Source organism: Myotis lucifugus, unplaced genomic scaffold, assembly GCF_000147115.1.
Source record: "Myotis lucifugus unplaced genomic scaffold, Myoluc2.0 scaffold_967, whole genome shotgun sequence".
In the NCBI taxonomy this organism is placed as follows: domain Eukaryota; kingdom Metazoa; phylum Chordata; class Mammalia; order Chiroptera; family Vespertilionidae; genus Myotis; species Myotis lucifugus.
The window spans coordinates 55937-66609 of record NW_005872015.1 but is presented as its reverse complement, the minus strand read 5'-3'; the positions used below and the strand labels follow the sequence as shown (position 1 = coordinate 66609).

Genomic DNA, 10673 nt, shown 5'->3' with positions numbered 1-10673 from the left:
CACAAAAATTTGTGCACTGGGGGGGGTCCCTCAGCCTGGCCTGTGCCCTCTTGCAGTCTGGAACCCCTCGGGGGATGACCACCTGCTGGCTTAGGCCTGCTCCCTGGGGGATTGGGCCTAAGCTGGCAATCAGACATCCCTCTGGCATCCCGGCAGCCCTTGGGGGATGTCCACTTGCCAGCAGGGAGCAGGCCTAAGCTTCAGTTGGACATCCTTAGTGCTGCTGAGGAGGCAGGAGAGGCTCCCACCACCACCGCTGTACTGGCAGCCGTCAGCCAGGCTTGTGGCTGAGCAGAGCTCCCCCATGTGGGAGCGCACTGACCACCAGAGGGCAGCTCCTGCATTGAGCATCTGCCCCCTGTTGGTCAGTGTGTGTCATAGTGACCAGTCATTCCCAGTCGTTCTGCTGTTAGGGTCAGTTTGCGTATTACCCTTATATTATATAGGATAGAGGCCTGGTGCACGGGTGGGGGCTGGATGGTTGGCCCTGAAGGGTGTCCTGGATCAGGGTGGGGGTCCCGCTTGGGTGCCAGGCCAGCCTGGGTGAGGGGCTGATGGCTGTTTGCAGCTGGTCACACCCCCTTTAGGGTTGGGGTCCCCACTGGGGTGCCTGGCCAGTCTGGGTGAGGGGCTGAGGGCCGTTTTCAGGCTGGCCGGCAACTGAAGCTCCCAGCCTCTACTTTTTTTCTTTTTTCTTTTTTAAATTCTGGGATTCATTTACCTTCTATCATTGAAACTTTGTTGCTGTCACTGGAGCTGAGAGCTGGCTCCTGCTCGCTCCAGCTCTGAGGCCACAGCCTGCTGAAAGCAAGTATCTGGGGTTTGTTTAGCTTCTATAATTGAAGCTTTGTTGCTTTCAGAGCTCAGAGCCAGGCTGCGGCAGGCGGGGAACCTTGGCTTCCTCCATTACTGGAACAAGCAAGCCTCCTGCTCGCTTCAGCTGCGTGGCTTCCGGCCGTCATCTTGGTTGGGTTCATTTGCATATCGTGCTGATTAGTCGATGGGAGGCGTAGCGAAGGTACGGTCAATTACCATGTTTGTCTATTATTAGATAGGATGTTAGATACCCAGATACACATACACACACTATATATATACACACGCACACACACATGTGTATTCATACACTGCATGTACCATGCATACGCACACAATGCATACGTACCCACATGTGTAAACACACACACATACACACATAACACACTCTAAAGACAAACCCGAAAACACATATGTGAGTATTTACACTCATTTACATGCGCACAAAAGGTAAACCCACCCCAGCCGGTTTGGCTCAGTGGATAGAGCATTGGCCTGTGGACTGAACGGTTCCAGGTTGGATTCTGGTCAAGGGCACATGCCTGGATAGCAGGCTCGATCCCCAGTTGGGGGTGTGCAGGAGGCAGCCGATCGATGATTCTCTCTCATCATTGATGTTTCTCTCTCTTCCTCTCCCTTCCTCTCAGAAATCAATATATATATATATGTATACTAGAAGCCCGTTGCATGAAGATTCGCGCAATAGGCCTTCCTTCCCCTGGCTGCCAGCACCGGTTTGCACCCGGGACCCAGGCCTTTGGTCCGGCCGCAGTGGAGAAGCCAGGCCTCTTCAGTCTTCAGTCTTCACTCTGGCAAGAGCCTTCAGTCTTTGCTCCGCACCTGCGTATGCAAATTAACTGCCATCCTTGTTGGGTTAATTTGCATGCTCACCTGTTTGGCTGGTGGGCATAAGGGAGCGACACCAATTTGCATGTTTCTCTTTTATTAGTGTAGATATAGCAAACCCACAGGCACACCCACCCACCCATGTCTGCACACACAACCCCGCACCAGGTGCCCGCAGCCCCCGCTAACTTCCCTGCTCTCCCGCCCACAGCCATGCCCAGCACCCAGGGGCCCTTCTTCTTCCCCATGGCCCACTTCGTCCTCTTTGTCTTCACGGCCTCCACCATCTTTCACCTTCAGCAGCGGCTGGTGAAGATCCAGCCCCCGTCGGCCGCCCGGAGGCTGGAGCCCGAGGAAACCGAGGACAGCGCCTCCAGCGCCCCGAGCGCCCCGAGCTCCACAAGCGCCCCGAGCTCCCCAAGCACCGCGCCCAGGGGCATGTGGACCATCAACTCCCAAGGCCGCCTGGGCAACCAGATGGGCGAGTACGCCACGCTGTACGCCCTGGCCAAGATGAACGGGCGGCCGGCCTTCATCCCCCCCGAGATGCACAGCGCGCTGGCGCCCATCTTCAGGATCTCCCTGCCGGTGCTGCACGGCGCCACGGCCAGCAGGATCCCCTGGCGCAACTACCCCCTCAACGACTGGATGGAGGAGCAGTACCGCCACCTCCCCTGGGAGTACGTGCGCCTCACGGGCTACCCCTGCTCCTGGACCTTCTACCACCACCTGCGCCCCGAGATCCTGCGGGAGTTCACGCTGCACGACCACGTGCGGGAGGAGGCGCAGCGGTTCCTCCGGGGCCTGCGCGTGAACGGGAGCCGGCCGGCCACCTTCGTGGGCGTCCACGTGCGCCGCGGGGACTACGTGCACGTCATGCCCAACGTGTGGAAGGGGGTGGTGGCCGACCGCGGGTACCTGCAGCAGGCCCTGGACCGGTTCCGGGCCCGCCACCCCGCCCCCGTCTTCGTGGTCACCAGCAACGGCATGGCCTGGTGCCGGGAGAACATCGACGCGTCCCGGGGGGACGTGGTGTTCGCGGGCGACGGCGTGGAGGGCTCCCCCGCCAAGGACTTCGCGCTGCTCACGCAGTGCAACCACACCGTCATGACCATCGGCACCTTCGGGATCTGGGCCGCCTACCTGGCTGGCGGAGAGACCGTCTACCTGGCCAACTACACCCTCCCGGACTCGCCCTTCCTCAAACTCTTCAAGCCCGAGGCGGCCTTCCTGCCCGAGTGGGTCGGGATTGCCGCCGACCTCTCCCCGCTGCTCAAGCCCTGAGACGGGCCGGCCCTGGGCACCCCCTTCTCCTTGTCGGGCTCCCCCAAGACCAGATCCACGCCCGAGGAGCACCCTGTTACATGGACCGGCACCCTTCCCTCTTGCCTCAGAATACCTCCGGCCGCCAGTAGCAGAGTCCCAGCAAACTTGTTTATCTTTTTTATTTATTTTTTTAAAAATATATTTTATTGATTTTTTTTTACAGAGAGGAAGGGAGAAGGATAGAGAGTTAGAAACATCGATGAGAGAGAAACATCGATCAGCTGCCTCCTGCACACCCCCCACTGGGGATGTGCCCGCAACCAAGGTACATGCCCTTGACGGGAATCGAACCTGGGACCCTTCAGTCCGCTGACGCCCTATCCACTGAGCCAAACCGGTCAGGGCCCAACAAAGTTGTTTAATTAACATATTCATGTGACCAGACTGGCCCCAGGTCAGCAGCTCAACAATGTCACCTGGGCCCAAGTTCTACCATCATATATATTATTGATTGATTTTAGAGAGAGAGCGGAAGGGAGAGAGAGAAACATCAAGTTGTTGTCCCACTTATTTATGTATTCATTGGTTGCTTCTTTTTTAAAAAAGTATTTTTTTATTGCTTTTGAGAGAGAGAAAGGGAGAGGGAGAGAGAGAGAAACATTGATGTGAGAGAGAAGCATTGATCAGCTGCCTCCTGCACATCCCCCCGCCCCCATACCCGGGATGGAGCCCACCGTCCAGGCATGTGCCCTGACCGGAATCAAACCAGCAACCTTTTGGTGCACAGGATGACACCCAACCGACTGAGCCACACCGGCCGGGCCATTGGCTGCTTCCTGAACGTGCTCCTGACTGGGGATCAAACCCGCCACCTCGGTGCATTGGGGCGATGCTCTTACCGACTGAGCCACACCGCCCGGGCCCCAGTTCTGTCCGTCTCATTGAGCTGCTATCATCTCCTCTTAGGTGACTCCCTCACGCTCCCAAGAGGACCGCCACACGCCCAGGACTGTCACATGCAGACAGCCTCTTCCCCAGGCAGCCGACACAGGTTCATTCTCGTCCTGGGTCCCTATTGAAGAGGGAGGAAAACTTTCCAAAGCTCCAGCGACTCACTGCCCCTCAGTGAGACAGGCCCCTCGTACCTCGTTGGCCAGAAGTGTGTCACGCGTCCACTGAGCCGTTACAGGGCCAGATGGATGAAACCCTGGGATTGGCTTACCTTCACCTCGCTACGACTTGGCCGCTGCCGCCGCCGAGGATGTGAGCTGCCTCCTGAGGGGCATGGCTGCTTGCAGAGAGAACAGCGGCGTGCTCTTACCCAGGAAGAAGGGGGGATGGCTGCCGAGAACAAAGCAGGGAAGCCCTGAACTGATGTGCCCGTTGTTCACTACACAAAGGGATCGGCCACGAAGGCAGGTGGGGCTTCAAGAGAGCCCGCAAGCTGCTCTCCGAGCCTTGCGTCCTGGGGACCATGCCTACCTGGAGGGCTCCTTTTTTTTTCCATTTAGTCCGCCCAGAGGGGGAACCTTTCTTCCAGTTTTCACAAGAGTGACATACAGGCTGGTAGCTGGCGTGCCTCCAAGACCAGGGAGCCTAGGGCCCCGGAGGAGTATTGTTGAGAACTCAGAGACCAGCATGGCTCCGTGAACTGGAGGGGCGTCCATTCATTCTCTCAGTAAACGTTTGTGGCGGTGAACCTAACAGACAGGGCCCCTGCTGTCAGAGCTGCGATAGCAAAACAGAGTGGCCTTCAGTGACGGCTGTTCATTATTTCCCACAATCCTGCGGGCCGGCCGGTGGTCCTCAGCTGCATGCGATGTTGGCCGAGGTCTCTCGCGCGGCTGCGTTTACGTGGAGGTCGGTTTGGAGCATCCTGGTCTCTGTGTGGCCAGTCCCGCAGGGATAGCTTGGTCTCGCTCACAACACAGCTTTCAGCTTGTTTGCTAGAACGTTCACTCTTGGAGCCGCCATCATCATCATCATCATCGTCATCGTTGTCATCGTCATTATGTAAGAAATCAAACTATCTGAAGCCGCCATACTGGGAGGAAGCCCAGCGTCACTGAGAGGCCACATGTAGGTGTTCTGGTTCACAGTATTAGCTGAGCCCGATTTCAGGTCATCTCTCGCAAGCATCCGATATGTTAGTGAGACGCCTGTCGGCGCTTCCACAGTTGTCCAAATCAGCTTATCACTTTCAGCGATCCAGTTGAGGCTCCCGACAGTGTGTTGTAAGGATAAGCCATATCTAAATCCCCGGTTCACAGGTTCTGTGAACATAATATGACTGTTTTCTGCCACTAAGTTTTGAGGCAGCGAATATGCAGCGCAGATAATGGGAACAACCAGAACAAGCTATTCTCTGTCTGCAGATACCTTCGCGACTTTGACACGAATGCGGCCAACATGAACTTCCCCATCTGACTTGAGATCGCCTGTGCAAAGGTCCTGGGGCAGGGGGGCGTCTAGTCACACACGGGAGTGAAAGGGGGCCAGTGGCTGGAGCACATGGAGCCAGATGCCGACGGGGACGTTTGCAGAGTCAGACCCTTAAAGACCTGTGTACGCTGACAAGGACTTTGGGTTTATTCTAGGGCCAAGTGCAATTATCAGAGGGTTTTAATTATGGAAGTGACATGATCCGATTTTCTGTGTGAACATGCCCAGCTTCTACGTGGAGAAGAGGCTGTAGGCTTAAGGCAGGTTAAGGCAAAGAGACCCACGAGGAGGCTCCTGTGGCTTTCCCGCAAGCAGTCACGGTGGACCACGGAGATGGTGGTGGATCGTGTGGCAAGTCTCACGTCAAGGACCTACGAGAGGCTCTCGGAGTCCCTGCCCGTTTCACTGTCCTGAGAGAGACCATCCGATTGCCTCCGCTGCCAGGAGCCAATGAGCGGAGGCCCTGGGGAAGGCTCACCTGAAACACACAGAGCAGCCATGTTTCCTTCCAAGAGAAGGCGGGGAAAGAATGTGAAGATTGGGAACATGCTCCCAACATGGGGACGCACGGGGGGGGGGGGGGGGACGTGTGCTGCTCACATTGCCGTGACTGAAGCAGGTCGTGTGGTCACGCCCAGCTTCAAAGAGGACCAGCAAGAGTGACCCGTCCACATGCCCCACAATATTTATGCACAAGTGACTACCTCACATCCCCCCACCGGCTGGCACAGTCTCTCTTGGTGGTTCCCTTGGGGCCGCGAGTTTGCTCTTAGATCACGTTCATGGTCCCGGGCTGTTTCTTCCAAGTACTGGCGTTCCCCGAGGTTCTATCCGGGGCCCATAGTTCTCCCAGCAGGGTCCCATGGCTTCCCATTCTGTCTATAGATGGCTCTCACATTTTTTAAAAATATTTTTGTTCTGATTTCAGAGCGGAAGGGAGAGGGAAAGGGAGACAGAAACATCAATGATGAGAGAGAATCATTAATCAGCTGCCTCCTGCACACCCTCCTCCCCAACTGGGAACTGAGCCAGCAACCCGGGCATGTGCCCTTGACCGGAATCAAACCCAGACCCCTTCAGTCTGCAGGCCGACGTCCTAGCCACTGAGCCAAACCAGCAAGGGCGGCTCTCACATTTTTATTTTGAGGCCAAAAGCTTCACTTTCGAGGGGGGAGCGGGGGAGTGAGGGGAGGGATAAGTTAACCAATAGAATCACTTCTAAAATGCCCAAAATAGAGAGCACCGAGCCAGGCCAGCTCTACCAGATGTTAAAAAAATCATGTTAGGCCTCAATAAATAAAACAGTGTGATCCCAGTGGGTGGGGAAACGGATGAGAGGAACTGCCTAGAACCGTCAGGAGCCAGTTTGAGAACGTAATGTGTTCTGAGGGTGGCCTGACACATTTGTAATGAAGGGATGGATTCTGAGCAAATACTGAGCCATAGGGGGGGCGGGGGGGGGCGGGGCGGGGCACATCCATTAAAAAAAAAGAAAAGAAGCTTTAAAAACTCAAAAATTAAATGAATAAATGTAAGTCATTGTTGTGGTGGTTGTGTTTTTTCATATGGAATCCCCCAAACTTTCTGTTCCTTTGTGATGGGGTGGGGCCACAACATTAGTAACAAAGAAACAGAATTTCCGGAGGATGAGGCCCAGAAATCAGGATTTTAAAAAAGATTCCCAGGTGATTCTCATGTGCAGCCAAGGTTGAGCACCACTGGTGTAGGCGGTTTGCTGCTGCTCGTTTCTGTCAATAATGCCCACGAGCCCTGGCCACTGGCTCAGTTGTTGGAGCATCGACCGCTACACCAACAGTCAGGACACAGGCGTACGCTGAGGTTGGGCTACGTACAGGAGGCAGTCAATCCGTATTTCTCTCTCACACGGATGTTTCTCTCTCCCTCCCTCTCTCTCTCTCTCTCTCTCTCTCTCCTTTCCTTTCTCTGAATTCAATAAACATATCCTTGGGTGAGGATTAAAAATAATTATAATAATAATAATAATGCCAAGAAGAATGTCCTTGTCATTTATGTCTATTGGCTGAAGTGTGGGAAATCTTTATGCATGCTAATATCACCTTTTTTAATAATATATTTTTATTGATTTCAGACAGGAAGGGAGAGGGAGAGAAAGAGAAACATCAATGATGAGAGAGAATCATTGCTCAGCTGCCTCCTACACGCCCCCTACTGGGGATCAAGCCTGCAAACCCGGCATGTGCTCTTGACTGGAATCGAACCCGGGACCCTCGAGTTCCCAGGCCGGCGCTCTGTCCACTGAGCCAAACCAGCCAGGGCTAATATCACTTTTTTTAAAAAAAATATATTTTATTGATTTTTTTACAGAGAGGAAGGGAGAGGGATAGAGAGTTAGAAACCGATGAGAGACAGACATCGATCAGCTGCCTCCTGCACGCCCCCTACTGGGGATGTGCCCGCAACCAAGGTACATGCCCTTGACTGGAATCGAACCCGAGACCCTTGAGTTCCCAGGACGGTGCTCTACCCACTGAGCCAAATCAGCCAGGGCAAATATCACTTTTTAAGGATCTATTATTAGAAGTGAAATTGCTGGGTCACGGCGCGTGCATTTAAACTCAAAACTGCTGTGTGGTTTGTGACAGCGTGATGTTCAGTGCAGCCACGTCTGAGTGCGCATTCTCCCACAGTCCTGTGACCCCGGCAGCGCGGTGCAGGGGTCCCCTGGGGCTGCTCAGGACTCCCCAGCTGGCTTCCTGCTTCCTTCCCCCCACTTTGGTTCAGCCCTCGGTTTTCCCAACTCCCTCCTCCTCCCTCGCCCCGGGGGAGCCTTAGCCCTCTTCTCGGGGGAAGGAGGGAGGGACTGACAGGTCTGGAGAAAGGCTGGTGACAGGCCTCAGTGCAGGATCGAAGCCGCTCCCCTGGCTCTGGGTTCAAATTCCCACGCCCGCCCGCGCCTCCATTCAAATCCCCGCCTTCGGGAGAATTCCGCCGCGGCCCACACTCCCGGGCTGGTCCCTGGCCCCGCAGGCACTCAGCCCGCGGCTGCCCTCTGCCGGACACGGGAGAGATGGAGGCAGCGGCAGGGCCCGGAGTCAGGGGGAGAGGGGGCAGGTGGACAGGGAGATAGATCCAGCCTCAGAGCGTCCAGAGCAGCGGTTCTCAACCTGTGGGTCGCGACCCCTTTGGCGGTCGAAAGACCCTTTCACAGGGGTCGCCTAAGACCATCCTGCAGATCAGATATTTACATGACGATTCATCACAGTAGCAACATGACAGCGATGAAGTAGCAACGGAAATAATTTTATGGTTGGGGGTCACAACATGAGGAACTGTATTTAAAGGGCCAGAAGGTTGAGAACCACTGGTCCAGAGGGAAAGAGAAACAGAGGAGCCCCTCACGCCCCTCGCTGATGTTCCCAGGGACGGCTGTACCCGTTTCCCCCGGGGTCCAGCCGGACGTGAAGGGTCCGGCAACACCCAGCGGCCACCCACCAGGCCGTGCCCTTCACACCCTCAGCTTTGCACGTTCTGCCTCTACAAGGCTGGCGTCTTCCAGGCGCTTCCTCCACCCGCTCTGCCTGGTCCTTGGAGAGTCAGCAAAATCCGCTCCCCGACCGCTCTGCCCATGGCCCCGCGGCTTCTGGCCTTTCCTGGGCGCCCCGGCCCTGCGGTCCCACGGGCCCCGACCGTGAACACCCTCGTCACTGCAGCGGGACTCTCTTTTGGCAGATGTCTGAGCTTCACCAGAGCAGAGATTGAGGCTCTTTGTTTTTTTAACTCTGAGGACTCAAGCTGTGGACTCATGGATGTGGGCTCATTCATTGAAAACCCCACTCCAGCCCAGCCAGCGTGGCTCAGGGAATGAGCGTGAGATCACAGTCCGATTCCTGATCACAGCACGTGCCCAAGTTGCGGGCTCGGTCACCGGCAGGGCGTGCAGGAAGCAGCTGATCAATGTTTCTCTTTCATCACTGATGTTCCTCTCTCTCTCCCCTCTCCCTCCCATCTGTGAGACACTGGCCATATCACTCCCCTTCTCTGATCTCCAATGACTTCATCTGCAAAGGGGTTCTTCTTCTGAAGACCAAAGATTGCCTTTGGCCCTAGACGGTTTGGCTCAGTGGATAGAGCATCAGCCTGTGGACTGAGGGGTCCCGGGTTCGATTCTGGTCAAGGGCACATGCCTGAGTTTCGGGCTCGATCCCCAGTAGGTGGCGTGCAGGAGGCAGCCCATCAATGATTCTCTCTCATCATTGATATTTCTCTCTCTCTCTCCCTCTTCCTTCCTCTCTGAATTAATAAAAGAATATATATTTTAAAAAGATTGCCTTTGCTTCATGGTACCGAGCATGCATTCCCTTGCCCTTTCTTAGGGGGGGTCGCTCATGTCCAACAGTTTTCCACACGTCGAGGCACTAGGATTGTTGATTGTAAACTAGTAACGGTGATCACTATCCATTGGCACGTCTCCCAGGCCAGGCACAGTCTGTAGACACTCTCAGCCACACGGGGCTGTAGGTACAGGTCAGGAACTGACAGCAAGGCAAGGGGACATCACGGGCTCTCCGTCCTGTCACATGGATTGTCCTGATATCGTGTCCTTTCCCACCTGTAGTGGTCACGGCTGGTGGCCAGCCCAGGTCCCCTTGCCAGTTCTGTTCATCCAGCCCCCAGCTGCTGTGAGCTCTGTGCATGAAGGATGCCTTTTTCTTCCTCTGTAGATACAGTATTTGTGGTGTTTTGACATCTGGGGCTTTGTTGACAGTGGAGGGCCTGCCCCCCACCGGGCCAGCCACTTCCTGGAGATAACAAAGAACCCGCCTGTGCACAGGCCTTTGCTATGCAAACCTAGCAACCAGCAGCCTGGACTCCCAGCCACTTCCCAGGACACTGTTCTCTGCCCGATTGCCCCAGGGCCAGGCTCCAGGCACCTGGGGACCCAGGAGCCCGCTGAAATCACTCTCATTAGCCAACCTCAGGCCAGATCACCTGCCTCATCTGTTCCTTTTTAAATATATATATATCTTTATTAATTTCAGAGAGGAAGGGAGAGGGAGAGAGAGATAGAAACATCAATGATGGGAGAGAATCATCGATCAGCTGCCTCCTGCACACCACCCTACCGGGCATGTGACCTTTGAGTGGGAATCCGAACCCCGGGGATTCTTCTGTCTGAAACAAACAGCTAGGGACTCTTGGCTCAACAGTTCATTGTCGAGGAAATCAAATAAATGCTCTTTCCCTCCTCTCCCTCTTCCGCCTGGACTGACACTGGTGCTCCCCCCATGTGGGCCTGCATGTCTTGGTAATATTCCCCATCT

At 55.2% G+C, this 10673-nt stretch overlaps 1 protein-coding gene across 2 annotated transcripts; it reads left to right on the top strand.

Annotated features, from left to right (window-relative positions):
• Positions 1–1875: 1875 nt before the first annotated feature.
• On the top strand, positions 1876–2946 carry LOC102433448 (galactoside 2-alpha-L-fucosyltransferase 2). 2 transcript variants are annotated; one of them, XM_023747766.1, is made up of 2 exons: positions 1900–1988; positions 2049–2946. In XM_023747766.1, exons 1-2 carry the CDS (start codon positions 1909–1911, stop codon positions 2944–2946), a joined length of 978 nt encoding a protein of 325 aa, XP_023603534.1. In that variant the 5' UTR covers positions 1900–1908. The 2 variants fall into 2 exon arrangements, with proteins under 2 accessions (XP_023603533.1, XP_023603534.1); XM_023747765.1 differs by having other exon boundaries at positions 1876–2946.
• Positions 2947–10673: the final 7727 nt, after the last annotated feature.